Source organism: Mastigoproctus giganteus, chromosome 9 (genome assembly GCF_048544385.1).
Source record: "Mastigoproctus giganteus isolate SK-2022 chromosome 9, ASM4854438v1, whole genome shotgun sequence".
Taxonomy (NCBI): domain Eukaryota; kingdom Metazoa; phylum Arthropoda; class Arachnida; order Uropygi; family Thelyphonidae; genus Mastigoproctus; species Mastigoproctus giganteus.
In genome coordinates this window covers 90,999,728-91,027,381 of record NC_143583.1, presented here as the reverse complement: position 1 = coordinate 91,027,381, position 27,654 = coordinate 90,999,728, and the positions used below count along the sequence as shown (strand labels likewise).

Sequence of the window (27,654 nt, the reverse complement as noted above, 5' to 3'; positions counted from 1 at the left end):
TTGATTTATGTTAACTATATGAAATACCAATTTCATTAGCAACTTCGTAGATAATTATACATCAACCATTCATGATCAGAATACAAGCAATTGAATCAATGATTTTTAAAGTGTGAGGATCATCTTAAATGGACAAGCAGTCATCTTTAAATTTTGAGAACCAATGAAAAGCTTTGAACACATAGAATCATCTTAGAAAGCTGTTTTTAACATTATGTGTGTTTCTGTTGCACTTTTCTCTAGTTTGAAACAAAACTGCTCAAGTAAACTCGCCCATTTTAAAATGCAAGTGAAACATATAAAACACCTTCTATTCAATGTGTGCTAATTCAGACTCAGTGAATCTGTATTCAGACTCAGTAGATCAGTGAAGGATTCGTGCATTGCTCTTTCAAGATACAAAGCCAGTCCAGCTTTTTGATTACATCTCATACAGTCTTTCAGTAGCAAAAAATTTGGTCCTTTCACATATAACTTTACAAAAAAATTAATAAGAAAACTTCATTGTGAATGACTGATATTCAATTATCTGCAAAGTTTTTAATGGTATTTCATAAAATTAACATAAATAAATTTTAACATGAGATTTGGGAATGCAATACTTTCTCCATTTATGCGAAGAATATATATTATTTTTGTTCAGAAGCCTGACCAAAAACAATATATATTGTGATTAATTCATCTCTTTCTGAAATGCACCATTTGCTGGTGTTATGTTAACCAACATATGCTTATTCTGTAAAATATGTTTTTCATTTATGGCATTACATATTTTATTCATTCAATGCCCTGTTAAACTGTTGTAACTCATCTCTGTTGTTTTCTCTTGTGATGATATTTTCTCCCCAGTTGTCAGTAATAAAATTTCAGCATCAGTACTTCTTTCTGTAATGAATGCAGAAACTTATATCCATCATGGAATCTTTCATTACTAATGATATATATGCCAGCTAATTTCTGAAACCTTTTACTGGATTATTATGTACAATTTGTTTGCAATGTATTTTTAAAAACAGTACAGCTTTCTTATGTAATATATTAGGTTTGTGTTTCTTCACCACCATAGTTTATTATTTTAAAACTACTCTGTGGTTATTTTATCTATTTTTCTATTTCTTCTATTATTTTTTTTTTCTTAAATAAGGAGTTTTAATTGCTGAATATTTTTCTGGTAATATTTCTTTAGTTCAGAAAAACTGGCTTACAAGTTAATCTGTTTTCCATAAGGAAAGAAAGTTATTGCATTTTGAATAAATAAATTCATTCTACTAGTAAATTTAAAGCATATTATATGTTTATATGAGGGTGTTCAATAAATAAGTTTCTAAGGCTTCATAAATCTACACCAGTTTATTTACAAAAATAAGAGCTACACTGAAAATTTGCAACATCTTTCTTCTACCTCTCCTGGTACCCACTGTAGCACTGTAAGCTGTTGGTCACATTGCAGCAGCCACTAACCCAGACACGATACAACATCAAGCATATCTCTATCTATGCAAGTTCCCACTTGATGAAGGTCTTTCATGTGTTCAAGATATGGAGAAAATAAGTGGTGCATGGGTCAAAGAAATGGATATATCTTTATTAGCAGTGCCCATGCCATCATCCATGTTCTAAACTACCAGAAAGTATCAGCATGGTGGGCGCCTCATCAACTCATTCTGAGCATTACAGTACAAAGATGAGATACAGTCTGGAACAATCTCATGCAGTACTAAAAGGATGGAAATGCCTTTCTGCATCACACAGTGATAGACAATGAGAAGCATCACTTCATTTCTGAATCCAAGGCATCATCCATGCATGGAGTGGCTGGTTGGTTTGGATTTTATTGGCACATTAGCAACTTAGGCTATAATGCGCCAAGACCATCATGGAGTGGCCTTTGATTCAGGAGTGAAACATATCTCACTAGAAGCATATGGGGCCTACAGTGAGAAAATGGCAACCATTACTGTTACAATTTCATTTGACTGAAATCTGCCATCTATTGCAGGTACCTAAGCCTCCTTACTAAAGGTGTTATTCTGCATAATAAAAATGCCCCCCCCCAATATGTCCAGAATGATACAAAATGGCATTGAGGAATTTAGTTATGAATGATTGGACCATCCCTCTTGTAGCCCCAACATAGCTTGACTTCTATTTGTTCCCAGCATTGAAGAAGGAGCTTGAAGATTAGCATTTTGGAAACAATGTTGAGGTTCAAAATGTGCTGCTTTCTCCATATGCTGGGCATCTGTTTCTTTGCAGGGGGATTTGAAAGTTAGTGTGGCAGTAGGACATATGCCTCATGTGGATGTAGATTATGTAGAAAAATATAAATAAATAAATAAATAAATCTTTATTGTGAAGTACAGAATTACATACAATATCCCATCACGGTGACCAGTGCCAGGGGTTCACATGTAGGAGCTTGAGGAAACAGATTACAAAATACAGCATACTAGTATATAGCATACAGAAATATTATGTTGTCACTAATTTTCAACGTAGCTCTCATCCCCGTAAATAAATTGGCACATATTTATTAAGCTCCTTATTTATTTATTGATCACCATTCATATACACTCAGTGATCACTGAATTGTGACCATCAATCTGTAATGGACTATGCTGCATAGCTCACAGTATAAAAACCCAAACATTTTCTATTCCAACACTAGAGCTGTGGTAATTTTCATCTGGTTGTGCAGATCAGAGTGATAAAGTAGCAGTAATGGGACATAGTAAAGATATCACAGACTTTCAAAAGGGCAAGTTTGTGGGAGCTCGTGCATTCGATGCTTCCATATCAGAAACAGCACATCAGTTGCTCACAGCCCACTATGGTTAAGGTGTACAAAGAATGGTGTCAAATGGGTCAAACCACCTCCCGCCAACAGAACTGTTAAGGATTATTCAAGGTGGATGTCAGTGGTGAGTGGAGGTTTGCTGTGCTTTGTATCGGCTCAACGGCAGGTCACTGTGTGACAGTTGACTTTGCAATACAATATGGGAGATGCAAGCACAATATCCCAAATGATGTGCTGCACACTCAGACATATGAGATTCTTCAACAGACAACCCAAGAGACACACTCTCCTCATTGCTGATCATCATCAATGGCAAATGCTGTGGTGTCAACAACACACTGGTTAGACACTGGGAGGCTGAAAACAAGTGCACTGGTCAGATAAGTCCAAATACCTGGTGAAACATGCTGATGGATTTATAGCTTTTGTGTATGGTGCAATCATCATGAATCCATGGACCCATCAGGTGTGGTGCCCATTATCCAGGCAGGTGGCAGTGGTTGCTTAATATAGGACATGTTTTTCTGGCAAGAACTAGGACCCCTGGTATGTATGGATCAATGTTTCACTGATGAGGTCTACCAGCAGCTATTGGGAGACCATGTGCATCCTGCCATGTTGCATTTTTTCCTGGACAGAAACAAGATCTTCCAAGATAATAATGTGCCATGTCATTGGCACATTATTATCTTGGAAGCTCCTGACCTCAATCCAATGGAACACCTGTGGAATGTTTTGAAATGGGAAGTGAGGCATATGGACATACAACCATCATCTATTCCAACACTGGAAAGCCTTGCAGGCAGTATGGCTGCAGATCCCTACCAACTTCATCTAGTGGAGTCAATGCTTAGGTGAATAGCAACTGTTGTCCATGCGAATGGTGGCCCAACATGGTATTAGGTAGGTAGTTACAATTCAGTGATCACTGAGTGTAATTAATACAGATAATAATTTTTATCTTGATAATAATTTTTTAGGAATGAATATTATAAGAGTTCTCAGATATGTAACATAATCTTTAGTTTTAAATGGTTTTTTTTTTTTTTGTTTCTTGTAGAGAATTTTCTTCAGAGAGTCTAAATAATACTCATAGTGTAGTAGATACAGCTCATGGTGTGTTTAGTCATGCAGGAGGAGTGCTAACATCAAAGGAGACTGGTGTGACAATTATTATTCCACCTGGTGCAATCTCTGAAGGTGAAGAACATGAGATATACTTCAAAGTGTGCCAAGATACAAATATGTTACCTCCATTAGACAGAGCAAAAGGTAAAAATATATTTTTTTAGTTGGGCAAGTATTCATATAAAATAATCTCATTGTCAGTGCCGGATTATGGTACAGCATAGCAGGGCCCTTGCCCGGTACCATTCTTTAAGGGTGCCAAAAACAGAAGAACAATAAAGCAAAAAATATAAATATCCCTAGTAAAGGGCATCAAAAAAAAATCTTTCTGCAAGGGGTGCAGAAATACCTTAGTCCAGCTCTGTTCATTGGGAACCTTTATATCTAATGTACACTGTTAATCTACATGGCACTTAACCATTATTCTTTCCCAGAATGTTCCCAAGATTTTTTTTTGGTCTCTTTCACCCATAGCATCCTTCCTCTATCTAGGACAATGCACATAAGGGAACATAAACTTGAAGTGAAAAAGGATGGCTGCAGTATAGATGTGTGAAAATTTGTCTTGTCAGAAAGTAATTGATCATTGGAACAAACTACTCTCCTGTGTTGTGGAAGTGGATAGTTAGTCTGAATAAATTTAAGGAAGAATTAAACAAATTATTAGAGGGGATGGAGAGATGAGTTAGGTAGTGTTTTTTGTTGTTGTTGATGCTGTATAAGCTTGTTTCCTTGCATCATTTGCCCCTACTAATATTAATATCTTTTCTTCAAGTTCCAGAAAGGATTAATTAGTTTTATTTAACAAAAATTTCTTATTTTTTATTTACCCTAACTTCTGCTTACTTCTTGAGATTTTGAATTTCCTGGCTTTATAGATCTTTTCCCACACACTTCTTTTACATCCTCAACTAAAGTTCTCTTAAATTTTTGCTTTTTGCCATCTAGTCATGTTAGCATCAAGCATGTTATTTAGCTTTTGAGAAAAATCTCTGTATTAAATGGTTGTTGATAAATCTAAGAACTTTTTGATTTTTGTCTATTTTAACATTTTTTTTTATACTGCATATTTTTGGAACTAATTACCAGTTTTAATTTATTCAACACAAAAAATGGTCACTTTCATTCACAAAAACTTTTTGTACCCCCTTCTATTGTATTACTTTTATGTTTCAATTATGTTCTATAAGTCTTTTGGTGTTTATTCTGTTCCCTTCACATAAACTCTTGGCTATCTTTATGCTGAAATATTATGTTCATAATTAAGAGTATGTGTCATGCACAAAAATGCTAGCAACTTTTTGTGCTATGATTGTTAAATTCTCCTTTCCCTCTAAATTTTCCTAAAATATTTCTGTAGATATACTTCTTCCCCTGCTATTTAAGTCTCAGATCATTACTGTTATTCCATTTCCTCTTTTATTGAACCTTTTGAATGGGCAGTATACATACAGACAAATTTTATAACATAGCTTTATATCATGGGTTTATCCACTAACTATTGAATAATTCTTCCCATCCAACTAAAATTTCTTTCCAACTAATTTGCTACCGTTCCTTGCATTGTACCTTACTTCCATGTATTACAAATAGAACTGCTTCAATTTCTAAGTATTCTGCTTAATTATAAACACTGTTTTAAAAGTCATTCAACTTAGTAGCTAAATAGTTGATTGCAGCATTTTTATATGTGAAGGCAAACTAGTTTATTGTTATCATTTTCTTTTTCCCATTCTCACATATGATGTCGCCATCTGGCTAAACAATGCAAACTACAGGAAAAATAAAAAATTTGGTTTTAGAATATTGAGTTTTAAAATGGACTATCTGAAAGGCTGTGCTCATTAAATTATATTCATGTAACTGATTAAATAATTGTTTTCATATTGAGCCCATCTAGATTGTGCTGTAGTAATTAAAATGAAAACCTTGATCAAAGTATGGTTAGGAGAAATAGACCATTTAATAGGTGAAACAGAACAGAAATAGGTACACCTATTTCTGTGAGCATAGCTGCCACTCTCCAGATTTATGATGGATAGTCTGTCTTTTTTACTCAATTTGCCTTTTTTTTCTCTACCTCACCATAGTAATATAGTTGGTAACAGTTTCTCCACATTTTTTTTTTTTTTTTTTTTTTTTGCAAAAAAAAATAATAATAAAACTAGATTATTCATTATGCTGTGGTAGTTTGTATTGCAAAATAGAAATGTGCACTAATAGCATTGTTCTCTGCTATGGACAATAATCTCATGATACTTGTATATTGTAAAGCTAATTAACAGTGGCCTTCCGTAAGATGCCAAAGGTTTGTTTGTTTGTTTGTTTTTTTGGTTTTTAGGAGCATTATCAACAGCAAATGCAAAATGGGAAGCATTCAAAGAACTTATCTTGGAAGCTACTAGGCTTTACATACCAACTAAGAAATATTGTTCAAGGTTTAGGCCTAAATGGATGTCAGATGAACTGATGAGGCATATGGAAGAGAAGAAACATGCATGGGATACATACAAATTAACACATGACACAGAAGCCTATGATAGATACAAGTTGATCTGTAACCAAGTTACAAAGGAGGTTAGGCAGGCAAAGGCAGGTTACGAGAAATCTTTGGCAAGGGATGCAAAGAAAAACAGCAAAGAGTTCTTTACTTATGTAAACTCTAGAAGGAAGGGGATGAATCAGATTGGTCCACTTGATATCGATGGGTCAACTGTTGATGATCCTGCTCAGGTAGCTAACAAACTAAATGAATACTTTGCATCGACATTTTCACACATGAGGAGCTATTTAGCGAGGGGAAAGCCAGAGGTGTATTCAACTCTAGCAGTAAGCTAGAGAATCTTGTAATAACTGAGAGTAAAGTGGAGGAGAAATTGTTGAAGATAAACACAAGAAAGGCACGCGGGGTGGATGGGATCTATCCAGTTATATTAAAGGAGGCAGCAAAGGAAGTAAGCAAACCCTTAGCCATAATTATGAGAGCTTCCTTGGACTCAGGGGAGGTACCTACAGACTGGAGATGGGCAAATGTCACCCCAATTCACAAAGGAGGATCAAAGGCTGACACAAGTAATTATAGACCTGTGAATTTAACTTCTGTTCCAGGAAAATTAATGGAGGCACTAGTTAAAGAAGCACTGCAGGATCATTTAGACAAGACTTCAGCTATAGCTCGGACACAGCATGGTTTTGTTAAGGGGAAGTCTTGCCTGACCAATTTGATTGGATACTATGATGCAGTCACAAAGGAACTGGATGCAGGGAATAACTTTGATATTATATACTTGGATCTTAGAAAGGCTTTTGATACTGTTGCACATGGAAGACTGCTGCACAAATTGGAGCAGTGTGGCATTGGAGGCAAATTGCTGCTGTGGATAAAGGGGTGGCTGAGGGGGAGAAGACAGAGAGTGGTAATCAATGGACACTGCTCGTCGTGGACTAATGTTATTAGTGGAGTCCCTCAGGGCTCAGTGTTGGGTCCATTATTGTTTTCTGTATTCATAAATGATATTGATGAGGGTATATCAAGCTTAATGTCGAAGTTTGCAGACGATACAAAGGTAGGCAGGGTTGTCAAGGACACTACTGACACTATGCTGCTGCAACAGGATCTGGAAAGGTTGAGCAGATGGGCTGAGAAGTGGCAAATGAAGTTTAACAATGACAAATGTAAAGTACTACACATGGGAAACAGCAACCCCAGAGCAACGTATCAACTCTGTGGTACTACACTGACAGTGGTAGAGAATGAAAGGGACCTGGGGGTGGTTGTGCAGGCAGATATGAAGTTCTCTGAGCAGTGCAGATGGGCTGCAAGAGTAGCTCATGGTGTATTGTCAATGATATATAGGAATTTTTCTAGCAGGGATAAGGAGGTGATTATTCCCTTGTATAAGGCAATGGTCAGGCCACACCTAGAGTACTGTATACAGGTCTGGAGGCCTCATTTCAAGAAGGATGTAGAGCTGCTGGAACGAGAACAGAGAAGGGCAACAAGATTAGTGAATGGAACAAAGGGGTGCTCTTACGAAGAAAGGCTTAAGTTTTGCAAATTACAGTGTCTGGAGACTAGGCACCAGCGAGGTGATCTGATAGAGGTGTATAAAGCATTGAATGGTTTGAGCATGCTCAATGCTGATGGGATTCTGCCTCTCGCTCAGAATAATCACCTGAGAGGGCATAAATTCAAATTGAGGAAAGACAGATGTAGGATAGATGTGCGGAAATTTACCTTTAGCCAGCGAGTGGTTGGTCGGTGGAACAGACTTCCATCCCTTGTCGTGGAAGTTGATAGCCTAAATAAGTTTACGGCTCAGCTGGACAGGTATTTTGAACGAACAGAGGGGTGAAGTGGTTTTTTTTTTTTTTTTTTGGCCGATGCTGCATAAGCTTGCTTTCTTGCATCAAATGCCTCTACTAATGCTAATGATGGGATGATTTTTCTTCACCAGCTTTTCCCTTGCTTTGACGTTCATTAGCATCATACACAGCTTACTTTTCTTCTTCTTCACCAACTAAGGCCATATTGCTCCGGGAATATGCAGTAGCCATTCCCTGACCTTCCCGCATCCTCCGTATTTGGTAGTGACAGGCTCGAACCCCGGTCTAATCAAGAAGCATGTGCTACGCACTGCTGCTCCTTCCCACCTGGCAATGCCAAAGGAATACGGCATAAAATTCAAAAGATATATATGCAAGATTTTTTAAGTATCATAAAATCTGGATAAGGTAACATGTTTGCCCTTGTGTACTGTATATAGATGTGATTTTTCAGTTACAGGTGGTGGGATGTAACCAGACATTTGCAAACAAATAATCACAGTTATTATTATGAAATATGTTTTGTAAATATGTTTTCCAATAGTGAAATAGTAAAAAATTATGGTTGTGGAAGAGCATAAACAACAGGCACTGTTAGCAAAATTGCACATCAAGGGAAAGGAGGCTCTGAAAAATGAGTATTTTCAATTACCACAGATGGCAGTGATCAGAGTTATTCCAAGCTATAATTCATTTTGGTTATAAAAAGGTAAACTGCAGCCATTATCAACCCACTGCAGAATGGAAGCCTCCTCAACAATTTATGCTGAGGGAAATGGACCATAATCTGCCACGCTGGTCCAGTGCAGGTTGGCAGATCGACCGTATTTAGCAGTCAGGGGCTTAAACCCCGGTCTACACAAAGAGCGTGTACTACTGCACTCCCGCTCCTGCCCACTCAGCTACGGAAAAAACACCAGATTTAAACAATATTTTGGTTATACTTTTTGTTAATTAAAAAAATCATCAAATCAAAAGTAGTTTGCTCTCAGTGTCAGCACTGTTAGGTAATTTTACAACATACAACGCTAGACATCCGAATAACCTGAAAGCATGCAAAATTCCTTCAGTAAAACTATCTGGAACTTAGTATTCATAATGTGCCTGTTATGATAGGACTAAAGACTGGAGTACAGGGGTATTAAGAGAAGAGGTTGAGTACTTGGAGGTAATAGGCAGTCCTTGTCATCCTGTTACTTTGTGTGCTAAGGGGATCTATATGCCTTTCTCTGAAACTGGATGAATATATTGCAGACATTTACTGTTATCTAAAAGGAAGTGGTAAAAAAAAAAAAAAAAAAACAGATTTAAACGATTTCAACTAATGCATGCCACTGAAGTAAACAATATTTTGGAGCATGCGTGATGGTTACATGTTGGCTGTCTTTGATGTCTTACAACATTGGCAACCTTTGACAAGTCCACTTAAAGAAAAGGTTAGAAATGGTGAGTAAAGTAATATAGTAATATGAATACTTTTCAGAGTTACCAAATTGAAAAGTACAACTAACAATCATTAATGAGTGGTGCTGACTCATGTTCAGCTCCAGTTAATGAACCAAAAATTTTGAAATAAGATAATTTGGTGAACTCGAGAAAAAGAACTTCTGAGTTGAAAACATTTTAGTAAAAGCAATCCAAAACAGGCCAAGTAAACTGACAAGCCCCAGGGGCTCATATCTGGTGAGTATGGGCTTGGCACACCCAGGGTCCTGAGCTGGATATCATCATTCTTCTCTTTCTTGGTGCTCTCTCTCTCTCTCTGGGTGGCACCTCCGTTGGGAAGGAGCAAAAGTGGAGGATGCGGGAAGGTCAGGGATTGACCACCGCATATCCTCGGAGCAATATGGCCTTAGTTGCTAATGCTCCTAAAACCAAATAACAACATCTCTCTGGGTAACTCAGGATTTTTTTTTTTTTTTTTTTTTTTGGCTGGTGTAGCCAAAGCCTCAGGTTTCCTTGCACCATATAGCTAATAATATGAATAAATGATAATAATTCTAGGCATGTTATCCTCACTCATGCAGTAAGTTTGCTCATGTGTCTCTCTTCTAGCTTGAATGAAGCAATTTGCCTGTTTCTTTTAAATGTACTGCCAATGTTTTAAAATTCAAATATATCCCTTCACGTCACCATATTTCACATCTATGTACTGAGGTCATCATTCCTAGATATGTTGAAGAATGTTATGTGCAAATTTATTTTTATCAACAGTTTTTAAATCTTCCATTTTGGAAATTGATTACCATAGTAGGGCAAGCCAGAAGGATGATTCTGATTTAGTCGTAGGCATAGAATCTTCTCCTCTTGTTTTAGACTCTTCACAATTTGGCAGTAGCCAAAATAGTGGACAGTCTAAAACCAGAGAAGGTGGTTCTTTTCTTTTCTTTTGCTCAGTGAGGAAGCACTTTATGGCTGCATGTGAATAAGTGGTGCATAAATTCCCACTGATATGCCCTTATAAATTCTGAAGTAGCACAAATTTCATCAATTGCCAGTGCACTATTTTTAAATTTGAAATTTTTTGTGCACAAGTTTCCAATACCTCTTGGTATCATTATATATAAAGTAACAGATGAAGTAATAGATAAATAAAAATGGGACTGTTGTACTGGATTCCATTGTGTAAGGAGATTAATGATACTGTATATATCCAGTAATAAATTTAATGAAAAATAAGAAGAATGCAGCTTTCGGGGTAAAATGGACCCCTTCATCAGCAGTATACAGATTCTAACGGATTAATGACGTTAGAGACAAAATTTAATAGATACAGAATTGTGCGCGCTGTGATGCATGCATGGCCGCGAGATTGAACGTTCAACTACTAGATTGGTGCTCGTTGTTGGTGCATGAACTTCTGTAGGTTTGCTGCCAGTGTTTATCCAGCTTCAAGACAGTTGTTTCCAAGATAGGATGTAGCCTCATGCCTTTGCAGCAATTCATGGTTCTTGAATTGCATGATATGTTGAGCGACTCTAGCCAGAGGCAGTGGCAGAAGTAATAGATGTTTTGCAGCATCACTTCTCTCAGTTTTAGTGTGAGAATCTTATCAGTTGCTTTTATGAAAGAAGAAAGAATTTATGTATGATGGTCCTTGGTTGGGGAGCTGAAAAGTGCACAAGGAAACCTGAAGTATTTGAATTGTTTATTTATATGAAATTATATCAGTTCATAATTGGCATTTTAATAATTCCTCATAGCAATGCTGAGTTCTAGAGAATGTTCAACGAGACAAAAAAAAAGTTCAGATCTTCACTTTTTGATGAAGCTTTGGAAATGCTTGACACCCAAATGTAATCACTAGTGGCATTGTTAAAAACAGAATTTTGACTCAATGTTTCTGAAGAGGTCAAAGTTGTAACAATATCTTTCTTGAAGCAATCAAAATCAGTTGATATCTAATAGAATATCCAAACAGAAATCTATGGAAATAAAAATGTTACATAAGGTAATTTTTAAAAGCACTGGTAAACAATACAGTGGCTTTATTTTAATATAAAATGTGTATTTTGCCAGTGAAATTTAATTTCTAGTGTAATGAATACTTTTAAAAACCTGCTTTTTCTGAAAAATCTCCAGTTTTTTTTTTGGGAAGCACTCCTGCTTTTTTTTTTTTTTTTAAAGAAACCTCTAGTTTTTTTCTAGGTTTTGGCCCAAAAACCTCCTATTTTCCTCCTCCTAACAAATATCTGATCTCTAGTTTTTTGAAAAACCAAAAGTTTGCTGTAAGTATTAGGGTGAGATCCATTCTACCCCTCATGAGATCTTCTATAGCAATACAGGTGTTTCACTACTTGTCTTTTGCAGAGGTCTAGGTTGGAATCCTGTTTAATGCAGGAGGAATTCCTAACGGCCTCTCCAACCAAGGCTGTAGTTAGCCAAGCTCAGATGGAGAGGAGATTGTCCCCCCTCCCCATTGAATTACTCTGAATTTCAGCTACACAACATACAAATTAGCCTGTGAACATATATGCACACAGCATAATGTGGCCATTAGATGCTAAAATTTGGCTATATGAATAATAATAAAAAAATAACAATAAACCCTCTCCCATTTCCTGATCATAATATGAGGCTATAGAAATCTTCACTGTATTTCCCCATCCTCTGTACTGGAATTTTTTAGTATCTTAAACACTAATCTTGAATTCTGGTCAATTAGTTCTACTTGCTAATGTTATTTTAGTTTTTTTTTTTTTTTTTTTGGTAGTTGTTGGCGCATAGGCTTCTGTGGCCATAATGCACCTCCCAAGGTTTTTGCAGTACTTTGATCCAAGCCCAAGGCGGGAATCGAACCCGCAACCTTTGGGTTGCCAGGCAGGCACTTTACCCACCTGGCTAGCTCGGTCGGCCTGTTATTTTAGTAATAGAATACAAGGTGATACACATAAATTTCCAGGCTGTAATAGTTGCTCTTGCTGGCTATTCCATGATATCTCCTTCAAGACTTCCCTCTGGGGTATTACACCATCTAATGATTTTTGCCATTGCTGAAACAAAAATAAATCACAAGGAGCACAGCAACAAAAAGAAATCAAAGGAACTATATCTAAATGTCTTTTCCACCAAGAAGATTGCAGTTCCATTTCTGAGTTGTACCCTTTAACACAGTGTGATGCCACACCATCACTGCCATGTGAAAGGGCAAAATTTTAAAAAATATATATTTTTTAAATTTCTAGAAAAAAAAAAACTTAGGTGTTTGTGAATTATCCATGGATTATACTAATATTTCATCTTTCCTAAAAATATTACAATATTTACTGTATGGATATTTTTTTACTTTTTTATCTCTCGTTATTTTCAAAAAATCAGAAAAAATATTAATTCTTCTGAAAATTAATAAAGAAAGTGGCAGTTAAAAAAATATAGACTTGAATTTGTTATTCTTATCCATTTTCTAGTTGAAAAGGTGGCCATTAAGATTTAGGCACTAAATTTTAAACATGCACATTTTAAGTATGGATATTTCCGATGATTATACTATAAATACTTTAAAAAATATATGTACATATTAGACACAATTCTACACTTCTATTTTCAATTTTTTTTTTTTTTCAAATTTTTTTTCAAATTTGGCACACTTCACAATGCCTGACATGTGATACCTACTTATTTTGCTTCTCATTAAGAAATGAATACTGTGTTACATATTCATTTCTACATCTTCACTACATGAAAACAATAACAAAATCTTTCAAAAATAATTCCTGTGTGACCATAGATGCTTACCTTAACTGTGTGAGTAGAAAGACAATCTTGAACATTAAAGAAACATGGACTTCAAAACTTCATAGCAAAATCAGTTCCCATATTACTTTTCACACAAATGGGAAATATATCCTATCTCCATAAAAACAGTGTCTCCTGTTAACAAGCACAGACCATGCTGAGAAATTTTCTACCCCCGTGAGCCTTGCACAGTCTCTCTGGGGCTGAATTTGTTGACAAGACTTTAAAAATGTACTTCCTTCTATCATGTCTTGGCAGAATTGCAAACACTTTCAAACTTAATCCTAACTTGCAACTTTTTTCTCAACTTTGCCCTGTACTTGTTAAGTAATTCCTCATATCTCCTACTCTTAATATCATTAGTGCTAATGTGTACAACAATATCACCTTTATTACCCCTAAAAGATATCTGCTCTACAGGGTGTTTCAAAAATGATGGTCAGTAATTTAAAGGTGAAAAGTACAAACTAAAATAAGCAAAAAAATCCCAGTGAACATCGGGCCGCAAATGAACCATTTTCGAGATAATGCACATTTTCTGTTAAGATCCGCCACTGACTATGGGAGCACTAGTTTAGCAAAAAGCTGTGAATCCTTTGCTTAGGGTGGTTTTATTAAACATAAGATAATATATTTTTAACTTTTGGTTTCAACACCACAGGATTTTACAGATGTTACAAAAGGTGTTCAAAATGCTGTCCTTGCATCCGTATGCAGCTTTGTAGTCTTCTCTGCATTGAGTTGCGAATCCTTTCAGGCATTCCTGGGTCATTTCTGATTTGCTGAAAGGCTCCTTCAACCCAACACTGCAATTCCTCAAATGTGTTAATGTCAAAAGTGTACACCAAGCTTTTTACATGACCTAGATACAAAAATCCATAGGATTTAAGTCTTGTGATCTGGGAGGCCACACTACAGGCCCACCTTTACCTGACCATACCTTCTAGTTAGATACCAAGTCACAACTCGAGAAAAATGTGCTGGTGCACCATCATGCATAAACCACATGTTCTGGTGTTGCTGAAATGGAACATTATCATCATCAAGGAGGTCTGGAAGAACATTCTGCAGGAACTGAAGGTACAGCTCCCCTGTTAGTCTGTTTGGCAGAAAGTGTGGTCCAATTAGATGGTCTTCTAGTAGCCCTGCCCAGACATTCAACGAGAAATGTTGCTGATGTTGTGACTCATGAATTGCATTAGGATTTTCATCAGACCAAATGTGACAGTTATGAAAGTTAAAAATACCATCACGAGTAAACCCAGCTTTGTCAGTGAACAAAACGTTGCTTAAAAATTGGGGATTCAGGACACACTGTTGTTACATCCACTGGCAGAAGTTCACTCTGGGAGGGTAGTCTGTATTGCTGAGACCTTGTACACGCTGGATATGGTAGGGGTACAGTAATCGGCAATGTAAAATTTGGCACACACTGCTATGACCCAGTACACGCTCTTGCAGAGCAACCCTCCTTGTGGAAATTCCTGGATTTTGTTCTATTCTTTCTAACACCCTTTTCTCAACAACAGGTGTTATGCTTCTGGGCACACCTGCTCGTACTCCATGTGCGAAGCGCCCATATTCTCTAAGGCGTTGATGTACCCTGATGAATGTGTGCCTGTTGGGCTGCCTTCGGCAGGGAAATGCTTCTTGGTACAAACATGCAGCCTCGAGTGCATTGCCATTGGCTTTACCATACATGAAGTGAATGTCTGCATACTCTTTGTTGCTGTAACCTCTTTCCATGTTGACTATCCTTTGACAAGTACTAGTATGCTGCCTGCTATGTCTCAGAGCATTGAGAGAGGGGGAAAGGGAGGGAATGAGCATAACCTAACCTAAACAAACAAGTCAGTGGTGGATCCCAACTCTGTACAGTTCACCTTCTCAGTGGTGGATCCCAACTAGAAATGTGCAATATCTCAAAAACGATTCACTTAAGGACCCATGTTTACTAGGGGTTTTTTTTTTTTTTTTTTTGCATATTGTAGTCTGTACAGTTCACCTTTAAATTATTGACCATTTGAAAAACCCTGTATAATATCATCAATCATCCTAGTAAAACACATAAATCATAATGGGACTTAATATGATTTTATTCAGAGAGGCATAAATAACATCAAAGAGCAAGCTAGATGAAAGATTGGCACCTGACTACTCACAAAGTTATACATTGTCATAATCTGCTACTCCACACTATCATCAATGTGGATGATGATACAGTGTGGCAGAACTTCATATCATCATCCATGTTGTCACAGTAGGGGTTAACACCTAATATTATGTTGTTCTGGCAGTGATTATAGTTGTGTGTGCATGAGAATAAGTGTGAGAATAAAACATTTCTAGCCTACCATAGAATAAAGTAGTCTGGAAATTAATCTACCTTTATTAAACATAGTCACCTCTAAGGGCTACATACTTGATGCAACTCCCTCACTTTTTCCAGATCCCTTACATAGAATCTACTGTCTTGGTCCTTTAAGCATGCCTCAACCACAGGAATAACATCATTATTTTTTGTTTTGGTGTCTTCCTTTGAATTTTTTTTCAATTTTCAATGTAGAAACATATAGTAATAAAGAAAACCATATAATATCAAACCATATAATATCACTTAAAATCACAGACAGCTTCAAGGGGCCACTCATGTCAATCATTGCCATAAACCAGGGTTGAAGGGCAGCGAGTCTATGCAACTGAGGTGCATGATTTTTCACTTTGCAACAAACTGGCAGAATGTCTTTGAAAAAATTCATGTTACATACAAATGCACATATATCTGCTTTGGTCTACTCTCAGAGAACAAAGCATAAATCCTGAACTAGATGATATCCCGTAACTTTTTAATAATAAATATAAAATTTATGACTTTATTTTCTTCTAGGTGAGACTCTGCTTAGTCCATTAGTTATGTGTGGGCCTCATGGTTTAAAATTCAATGTACCAGTGGAATTGCGTCTTCCACATTGTGCCTCTATTAGTCCTGATAGTTGGTCCTTTGCACTTAAATCTAGTGATACACCTAGTGGTATGTGAATTTTTTTGTTTTTAATTTGTCTTGTGTCAGTTTTATTTTAGTAATATATTAATTGACAATGAGTAACGATTTCAGCACAATATATATTTGTATTCAATCAATACAATTACTAGTAGAAATTATTCAATTTTATAAATATAAAGGTAATAAGTTCTTCATAATCTTCAGAGGCTCTCTAACCAGGAAGAGACCCCACGCTACATCTCCTAAGCTATATTTGTGGGGAACTAACTGTAGTCCCAATCAAACAAGAGGATGAGAATTGGGAACATCCCTTCCTCCCTCTCTTGCTTGCTATAAGTAACCAGCTACATGGCTTTTGAACAAACAAGGATAGGCTGATACCTTTTCATTATGGAAAAACCAAACAGTTAAGACACATACCAGCTAGAAAGCTGCATGGATCAATAAAGTCCCTACTGTGCTCATCAGGGAACCAGAACACACAATACAAAGTGTATTACTGGAACAGACCTCAATACAGGTACCATCAATTATTATTAGTACTTTAAACAGCTAAGAAGTGGAATTATCAGAGGAAGAGACTGATATATCAGAATAGTAGGTCATTATTCAGCTAAACAAGTAATATAACCTAAGCTATTCAGAAATACAAGTAGTTCAGAAGAAAGTATAATTGGCTAGGAAGCATCTAATAGTTATGTGGGAAAAATTTTAAATGGAAAGTTGGGCGATGAAATTTGTCTCTGCCCATGGTCCAGTTAAAGGCTCAAAAAAAAAAAAAAAAAAAAAGAGAAGAGTTCTTTAATATGTTAGAAAGAGCAGTAGAAATTAAAGACAAAAAAAGGTTAGTTAATGACTAGAGATTTAGTTCTTCAGGATGTGCAGGGTTACTTCATGGCCCAATTTTTTGCAAAACACTTTCTATCGGCCATTTCTCATATAGAAATAATAGTCCTAGCCCAGGACTATTATTTTTATATGAGATTCTATATTTCTATATTTTATATGAAAAACATGATAAAAAAATATAAAAAGGAAGGCCCTCTTTGTTTGTAAGCTTAACAATACCTTTTTTTTTTTTTTTATTTTTCATAATTCCTACAATTTAATACATAACAATGATGCAAGAATTGCAGAAGCCATGTACCAAAATGTCTGATTGTTTGTCACGCTAGCCAGAAAGAGTTGTTTTTAAAGCACTTCATTCACACTTCCATTTATGTAAACCAAAAAGAGGCCAATTTACTGAATCTGCTTTTGGTATAATTACCATAACAAACAGGAGAAATTGTTCTTATTTGTTTGCTTATGTCAAAAGCTCAGATTTTGGAGGGAGGTTCCTTGATAATGTGTTAAATGAATTTTTCAAAAGAATAAAAAAGCAATGATTTTGTAAAATAACATTAAAAAATAACTGTTGCAGTTATGAATATGAAATGAATCCCTAATCATGACCTTGACAGTTATTTTTTAACTGTCAAAGTCATGATTAGGGATCATGATGTTGGCAGTTACAGAATAATTAATAACACTTTTACTTTATGATATAAAAAAATTTATTAGAGCATTATGTTGCAAAACCTCTGCTGGTTTCTTGATCACATGTTACCAAGAAAAAAATACAGAAAGAATAGTTCTCTGAAGCTTCCCCTGTTGTCCTCCTCCTACATAATTCTACCACATATCACAATTTATTGCTTAAAGGGTTGAACCATGTACTCTCAATATTCCACATACAGTCAGTCCTCGTATAACACGTGTTTACACTACACGAATTCGATCATACACGATTTATAAATAGGGGAACAATATCTTATATAACACGAACCGAATTCGCTTATGCACGATTCGCCTTTGTGTTTACAAGAAATGGTAGTCGAACGCAGAATCACCCCAACCGAACGCAACACCAATAGGAATGAAGAGAAGATTCTGAAAATGTATTTATGTTTTTTATATCAGTGAAGGGGAAACACATTTCACCATAATAACGTAAAAACCCACACAATTCCAGCTATCCGTATAATCACAAATGCAATTAGATCGAGTTTACTACCAGTTTATAACAGATTCCACTAGCAGAAACACAACTAGAAATTGTTTTTATTGTTTTATGGTAGTAACCCCCAGAAATGTGCTTTAGTAAAATGTGAGGTGTTAATAGTGTATCTCTGCCTTTACAGTGTTGTTTATTCAGTTGCTACATGCACTCAGCTTTGTTTATGTGTATCAAGCGTGCCTCCTCATTTTGTAATTGTGCTTTATTCCCTAAAAATGAGTAAAATACTTAAAAGGTGTGAAAAGGAAGTGCCCTGGTGAAGACACTGCAGATTCAGAGAGAAAAAGAAAAGCAATATCGATAAACAGAGACGGACTGGGTCAAAAATTCTTACCCTGGAAAATTCATAGTGTTCTCATACTACGTATAGTTTATGGCCAAAATCACACCGGCCTCCGGCCCACCAGGGTTTTCCCAGCAAGGCCAGTCCGCCTCTGTCGATAGAGAAAAAATATGAAATTGTGAAACGCTTTGAGCGAAATGAAAGACCATGTGATATTTCACGTGCTACAGCCCTAAATGAGGCAACGCCGAGAATTACAAAGAATGCAGAGAAAATAAAAACAACTTTCATAGCAGGAACAACTCAAAGTGTAATTAAAATCCATTAGATTAAGACACAAAGAATTGGAAGAGATGGAACGACTGTCATCTGTTTGGATAGAAAATCAAACAAAGAACAAGTTTGCTTACGATAGAAGCAAAAGCAGTAGCAATATTTTATTATGTAATAGTCGTAATAAAATACGTATTTTATTACGATTATTTATTGTGTTTGGTAATGTTTTGGTTACAAATGTGTGTTCAATCTTGGGTGATCGGCACCTAACCCTATTTTTCCCATAGGGCCTGTTGTTTATATTGCACAATTTTGCATTGCACGAGAGTTTCTAGGAACACAACTATCGTGTGTTCCTAGAACTCGTAAAATGCTATACGAGGACCGACTGTATATCTATTAATGGAATAATTTTGAAACTAAACTTCCTTCTGTACATTACTTCTTCAATTTTCAAAATTAATGTAATGTAAAAATAACATTAATTAAACCACAAATTATTATCAACTGAATTTTATGGTGTAGCCCAGTGGTGTCCAACCTATGGCCTGGATCCGGTCCGCGAATAATTTTTATACGGCCTGCGTGGAAAGTGAACTAAAACAGCATCGATCGCCGCTACAGGCATATGCAAGCGTCAAGCTCGAATGCATTAAACGTGTACATTCAAGGTGGTTCAGTGCAGTCATGTGTACGCTAAATATAGTTATATACATATCATGTATATAACTATCCTTTCATGTTGTGAAATTCTACTATTTTGATATAACTTGTTCATTGTATTGAATTGTTATTAATGAATTGTTATTAATTTGTATTGAATTTAAAAAAAAATCATCCTTAAAAATGTTCCAAAAGAGGAAAATCGATTTGGAGTGTCATGTTTTTATCAAAGTTGGACTGAAAACTATTTCTTCATTGATTACCACGAAAGAGCAGTGTGTTTGGTGTGTAAGGAGACTGTGTGAGTTTTTAAAGAATATAATTTAAAACGACGCTATGATTCCAAGAGGCGCACTATAGCCCCAGCACCTTATGCACCATTAAACCTCCATAACACACACACACACACACACACACACACACACACACACACACACACACACACACACACACACATGATTCCAAGCATAAATCTTATGATCAACATTAAGGAGTGTTGCAAAAATAAAAGTATTCAAAGTTAAAAAATGAATTAAGAAAACAGAACACACTGAAAATGTATCAGTCAAGAAATATATGCTGTAAGTGCCAGTTATCAAGTTGCACATTTGATCGCTTTTGAAAGTAAACCATTCAGTGATTGTGAATTTCTTAAGCATTGTTTGTTAAAAGTTGTGGAAGAAATTTGTCTGGAGAAATGAACAATTATGCGAAGAGCAGAAGATACTGGAAAGAATTTGTTAGAATAACTTTTGGAAACCTAAAACAAATGAAATATTTTAGTGTGGCACTGGAAGACAGCCCAACTCCTTATCTTCATACTTGGAATTAATGATAATTTTGAACCAGTTGAAGATTTAACTGATCTACAGAGTACAGATGGAACTGCAGGTAAAAGTCTTTTTGAAAATTTTTGCCAATCTATTGAAAAGTTAGGATTAAATTTTAAAACCTGGTAGGAGTCACAACTGGTAGTGCAAAAATATGATTTGTAAAAACATTGGACTTATGGATAGAATAACCAAGGAAATGACAGATATCAGAGCTGAAACTCCAATTGGAATTCACTGCGTGCATCAAAAGCACCTCTCTGTGGGAAAGTATTGGATCTCCAACACGTTATGAATGTGGTTATTTCAAGTAAATTTTATAAGATCACATGGCCTTAATGTGTCTGTTGAAACATCACCAAATGTTTTAACACAGAAAAAGGGAAACCAATATAAAACAACTATCAAATATGGAGTGGCTGTTTGATCTTGCAATTCATACAGACATTTCTAGTCATTTAAATGCTCTTAAATTAAAACTACAAGGGAAAGGAAAATTGGTCTGATTTGTTTGGTGACATCAAATCATTTCAGAATAAGTTATTATTTAAATCCCAAATTGAGCAAGACAATTTGGTTCACTTTGAATGTTGTACTGAGCTAAAGGAGAAACATTTCCAAAGAATTGTTGCCTCTCATTATTACAATTACTTTTTGACAAGTTTGAAAGTCGCTTTGCTGATATAAGATCCCATGAAATAGACATAAGCTTGTTTCAGAACCCATTTACTTCTATGGCTGAAAACTGCAATCCCAGCTTGCAACTTGAAATTATTGATCTTCAAGCCTAAACAAAGCTCAAAAATAAGTTGACTTCAAAAATAAACTATTTGAATTCTACAGGGTGCTCCCATCTGAACATTTTCCTCTAATAAAAGAAAATGCCATGAAAATGGCCACTTTTTTTGGATCAACGTATGTTTGCAAATTTTATTCACGCATAAAATCAAATAAATATTTAAAAAGAAACAGAATAACAGATAAGTATCTTCATTCTGTATTGAGATTGGCGTCACAAATTTTCAACCAAAATTTGAACAATTATCTAAAAATATCCAGCCTCAATCTTCTCATTAAATGTTAAGTTTTGTTCAGTAAATGTTATCGTGTATTGTACTTAATAAAATTTTCGAATATTTTCAATTTTAGGTGTATCATTATATTTATTTATTCTCCTTAATATTTAAAAAATAAAATAAAAATAAGTCATATTTTTATAATTTTAATAAAATCAAAAAATAAATCACTGACAAAGATTTGTTGCACATAAAAGTGTTGGGAATTTGCATTTTTTATACATAGCCTGAAAATAAAAAATAGTAACATGAAAATAGAAACTTCCTTTTACATGTAACAAAATATAACAATTTACAGATGTAACAATTTTTTCTCGAATCACACAGTGCAGCCCGCAAAACAAATCTAACTTTGAATACGGCCCCCATATGGGAAAAGGATGGACACCATTGGTTTAGCCCATGGGTTGCAGCTAAAGTAAGCAAGCTAAAATCTCAGAAAATAAATTGCTTAATAATTGGCAGCATTTCTGGATTTCATGTTGAATTCTATCCAAGAAAGAAAGTTGTTCTAGCTTTTGCTCTTCTTGATTGGGCTTGATGAAATTTTTCTTGATTAGGCTTTATCAAACTTCTCCCTTGATTAGGCTTTATTATTATTATTAGCCATATGGTTGCAAGGAAGCCTGGAGCTTATGCTACACCAACAGAAAAAAAAAATCTGAATTACCCTGAGACAGAGAGAGTCAGAAGCAGAAGGGAATCATCAAGAAGGAGAAGAATGATGGCTTGATCAAACCTCTCTCTTGATTAGGCTTGATTACAGGATTCGTCATGGAATTCATAAACATTGCCACTTGTCAAGTATTTGTATTGTACAGGAGTTTTTGCTTCCAAAAACATGTCTGTTTTAAATTACAGGTGTCAAATTCAACAAAGTTACATAAACACAGCTGACTGTGAAAAAAATGGAAACTGGGGAGACAGAATGCAGGTTTGATGTTAGAATTGAAGAGCACATTATTTTAATGGGAGGAATACTGAGGATCCATGGGTCATCCTTTTCAGCGATAAATTGTGACATAGGGTTAATTTGCCCAGGAGGAGGGAAATCTCTAGTTATAGCTGAGTGAGCAGTCTGTGGACCTGTTTGGTGTCACTTCAGTGAAATAATCTTTATGTATCTTTTCTTTGTATCTTTGTGGCATGAGAATAAGAAACCAACAGAAGTTTTTAGACATAATATTCTAATAGATTTGTTTGTATGATAGAGTAAAAATGTTATTAATTTCCCAGTATCTACATAAAATTCAATATTTAAAATGAGAACAGCACTGAGTATTTTGATATTTTACACTTAGAGTTCACATAGTACTGTTGACCAACAACCAAAATTGTTGAGAAATATTCAGCAATGGCCGTGCGATAAACACTTAAATACTTTGAGCTACAGTGTAAAAGCAAGGCTACTAATTTCTTTTTTTTTTTTTTTTTTTTTTTTGTAAGACCATGCTCTGATCACTAATGGGTTAAACAGCAGGTTAAGAAATGACAATTATAACTATAGTGATACAAGGGAGGGTTGAAAAGTTCATAGCCTGAGTATGAAAGGGTAGTGGTACAGTATTAAAAATTTATGCAATTTCAGTGATGTCTGTTTTAAATTACAGGTGCCAAATTCAACAAAGTTATCTAATCGTGAATAATAATAATAATCAGAATTATTTGCTCCAAGAAGAAATTTCTAATTTCAATGAAATAAATAGATGTATAGTATGTATTTCCAAGAAAATGGGAATGTATGCAGTTACAGAAGGATTTATCTGGACATGCATGCAACTACAAAAAAGCCAATGCTTGTTTGCAAATGGGCTAATTGACCAAGATACTAGAACTGGCATTCTGTCCCCTAATTAAGCACCCTGCTATAAACAAAGTGCTATGTAAGTGTACCTTCACATTAGTGAGTGAGTCAGTGAGTGACAGAGCAATGTTTTGCTACATGTTAGTTTAAAATGAAACCATTCACATTGCCAAGTGAGCGATAAAGCTGTAGAGCAATGTTGCTTTGAAGCTTATCCTGCTTTAAAACACAAATTCATTTTTCATTTTCTACCACCCAAGTATAGTACCACACAGAGAAGTGTACCATCTGTGTGATACTACACTTAGGGTGATAGAAAATGAAAAGACCTGGGAGTAATTGTGCTGTCAGATATGAAGTTTTCTGAGAACTGCAGACAGGCTGTCAGAGCAGGTCATGGGATATTGCCAATGATATACAGGAATTTTGCTAGTAGGAAAAAGGAGATGATTATCCCTTTGTATAAGGCAATGGTCAGGCCATGCCTTGAGTACTGTGTACAGGTCTGGAGGCCTCATTTTAGGAAGTATGTTGAGTTACTTGAGCGAGTACAGAGAAGGGCAACAAGATTGGTGAAGGGAACAAAGGGATGGTCTTACCAAGAAAGGCTTAAGTTCTGCAAATTGGTGTCTGGAGACTAGGCACCTGCAAAGTAATTTGATTGAGGTGTATAAGGCCTTGAATGGGTTGAGCAGGCTCAATTCTGATGGGATTCTGTCTCTTGCTCAAATTACTAACCTGAGGGGGCATAAATTCAAATTGAGGAAAGACAGTTATAGAACAGATGTGCAGAAATTTGCCTTTAGCCAGCGGATAGTTGATTGCTGGAACAAACTTCCATCTGTCATTGTGGAAGTTGATAGCTTAAATAAATTCAAGGAGGGATGGATAAATGTTTAGAGGGAATGGATGTGTGAAGTGTTTTTTTTTTTTTTTTTTTGGCTGATGCTACATAAGCTTGCTTTCTTGCATCACATGCCTCTACTACTACTTAGCCACCAAGTAATACTTCATGTAATTAAAATAAATACTTCCAGAATTGGGTGGACATTTAATTTGACAATATTTAACATTGGTAGATATAAAAAAAGTTGGGGGGAACTCCCAGCCAGTGAAATAGTCCACTGTAATCTTGCTAAGTACAGACATAAATTCGCCAATTAGTTCTTCCCAAATTACTTGGAAAATCTCTTAAATAATTTAGCTGACAGTCAGTAGTCCCATATAAAATGAGAAGGCCAGTGTTGTTTCCAATGGCTAAATATCTGGAAAAAAAGTAATAAATTTATTAAAATAAATACATTTTTACACAAACATGCACACATGCACCTGCAAGCACACACTTAACTTAGACATACTCAAATAGTTTTTAATATTTAATAAGATTTTAATAATAAGATAATAAGATTTTACAGGGAATGAAGCAAAAACTAAATGTAAATCACTTAAAGATCAGTATTGTTGGAAAGTGCAAAAGCTCCCTAAATGCATATCAGGAAGTGCTACCACACCTTACCAGTCAAAGTGGCAGTATTTTGGATAAAATTTATAAAAGATTTTATAATGCCTGCCTCAAAGGATGGAAATTTGAATTTGGGCTACCAGCAAACAACAGGTTCACAAGATAACATTTCAATGGAAGAAGATTTTTCCACTGATGATAAAGCCAGGGAAGATGAAAGTGTAAATTCACCTGCTGATATTTGTCTTTCCTCTGCTAGATCATCTTTCAGTGGTTCTTCGGGGATGAAATGCAAAAGAAAACTTGTTGTTTTGTTATTTGGTTTTTAGGAGCATTAGCAACTAAGGCCATATTTCTCCTGGAATATGCGGTGGTCATTCCCTGACCTTTCCGCATCCTCCGTATTTGGTGGTGATAGGCTCGAACCCTGGTCTAATCAAGAAGCATGTGCTACGCACTGCTGCTCCTTCCCACCTGGCTATGGAGGCGCAGACAGAATTTTTAAACCTTGAATATGAAAAAGTAAGGATTTTTGAAAAAAAAGCTGCTCTAATAAGATAGAAGCAAACACTGATTTGAGCTTTTTTAAAAGCTTACTGCTTTTAAAAAAGGCCCTTCAGAAAAACTTAAAAGTAAGAAGTGATATTCAAAATATTTTTCTGTGCCACTACAGCAACAAGCAAATTGGTCAGATTCATCTTTATGATCACACACAGTAATGTGCAGTGAACAGCTGTTCCAGCTGTGTTAGGTAGCCCAGTATGAAAATCAAGTGAAAATTACAACAGAATGCAATCAAGAATTGATTTATCAGCAGCAGAGAATCAATTAGAAACTGAAAATCAGTTTTCATATATGAATTTATATAATAAACATAATTAAATCACATAATTCTAGTAAGGCAATTAATTCATGTTCTGTTTGTTTAGTTAATTAATTCTGATCAATTTATTAAGTAAAATATGTATTTTTTCATTACATTAAAACACAGTACTACTTTTTTCAATTTCAATAAATTAAGTTTCAAGTCAAAATGCTCTGTAATTTTGTTACTCTACTCTTACCTTAATGGAACAGTGCCATTTTTAAAACTCAATGTTGATAAAACACACACTTGCTTGGCAATGTAAATACTCACTGATTGAATGCTTGATCGCTCACCCTCTCACTCGCTTAGCAATGTGAAATACTTATTGCTTGAATGTTCAATTGCTGTCTTGCCAATGTGTAGGTACCTTAATGTGTACTCACAGGCCAATTTGCATGCTCTTCAGACTGGGAAAAAAAATGTATAATGCAGAGGGTGGGGGAACTCTGTTTTCTGTCTACCTGAGGTCAGCTAACTACAGCCCAATTGAAGAGACCTTTCAAAATTCTTCTAATCTGTTGTGGGACTCAGCCTCTGACCTCTCCAAATAAGTGACAAGTAGTGAAATCACTATACTGTTAAAAGGACTAAAGAGTCAATTATGCACTCAAATTCAAACTCACCAGCACAATATGACCTTAGATGCTAATAAATTATGTAAATTAAAACAACAACAACAAATTCAAACTCAAATTTCAGGTGGCACAATAAATATATCATAACCAATATCAGTGTCTTGTAATTTTTTTTTTTTTTTTTTATCTTTATAAAATATTCTAATAGATGAATGTTTTTCTCCCCCTCAATAGGAGAACCTGCAGAATGGCATAACGTATCTCTAGACAGTAGAAATGGCATATCATCAAGTCGGGTAGAAGATAAATGTGTTTCTGTACTTGTGGACCATTTCTGATAAGCAAATAGCAAATCACACTGTAAGTACTACACTGTGAATGCAACTGTTCAAGAACTAGCAGATAGCACATAAACTGCTGAAGTACTTTATGTATGGAACCAAAGAATTTTAGGACAAACTGTTATTTGGATAGCCAAGAATGGGTATCAGTCAAGTCAACTTGGTTGATATAGAGATTAATTTTGCATAAACATTATAGCAATCAAGATTTAGCTAGTCACCTATGACTTGCATAACAAGAGGATGTTGTCTTCTCCTGTTATTTTAAAATAATTTTTTGAATTCCACGTTTATTGTGAAGATTGGTGTTAATATACCAAGAACTGGATATCATATTGTACATTACAAAGAATTTCTAATGAAGTGTAAAGTTTTTATATATTTTAAGTGTGCACAAATTCAATTCGCATGGAACACTGATCTTTACAATTTGAATTTCCTTTTAATAATGTTCCTAAATAAGTTCCTTTTTTTTTTTTCTACTTTTGTTTATATAGTTTAACTAGTGATATAACTCAATTTTCATTTAAAAAAGATAATAAATTCTTATATTCTCTAAACTTTTTCTACATCTTGAAATTGAGACCATCAACTCCTTTTATGATATATTTCATTATTACATATTTCATTCAGACACAATAATGTAATTCAACCATAATTAAAGAAGAGGCAAAGTTTGTTTATTCATTATCCAAGAACAAAAATTTATTTCACAAATAATATTTATATACTTATAATGTGCCTTTTCAAAATTTTATCATTTAATAATCAAATATCACTCTCTTAAATGCAAATCCAAATAGTATTATAAACTAGTGCTAAAAGCTAAGGAACAAAAATGAAAACCCATATACCTTTTTAAGTACAAATGAACACCAAATATTCATCAATTATTAAATAAAACAATCTGTTTGACTATATAAACAA

General features: G+C 35.2%; 1 protein-coding gene across 1 annotated transcript in view; it reads left to right on the top strand.

Moving 5' to 3' along the window:
- The window catches only part of LOC150080537 (tight junction protein 1-like), a 489,733-nt gene extending 462,897 nt beyond the window's left edge, over positions 1 to 26,836 (top strand). Inside the window, exons 33-35 of the mRNA XM_090380724.1 lie at positions 3,858 to 4,069; positions 16,374 to 16,517; positions 26,621 to 26,836. Coding sequence (XP_090236850.1) covers positions 3,858 to 4,069; positions 16,374 to 16,517; positions 26,621 to 26,724 — 460 coding nt within the window. The 3' untranslated portion in view covers positions 26,725 to 26,836. The remainder of the gene's footprint in view (positions 1 to 3,857; positions 4,070 to 16,373; positions 16,518 to 26,620) is intronic.
- Positions 26,837 to 27,654: the final 818 nt, after the last annotated feature.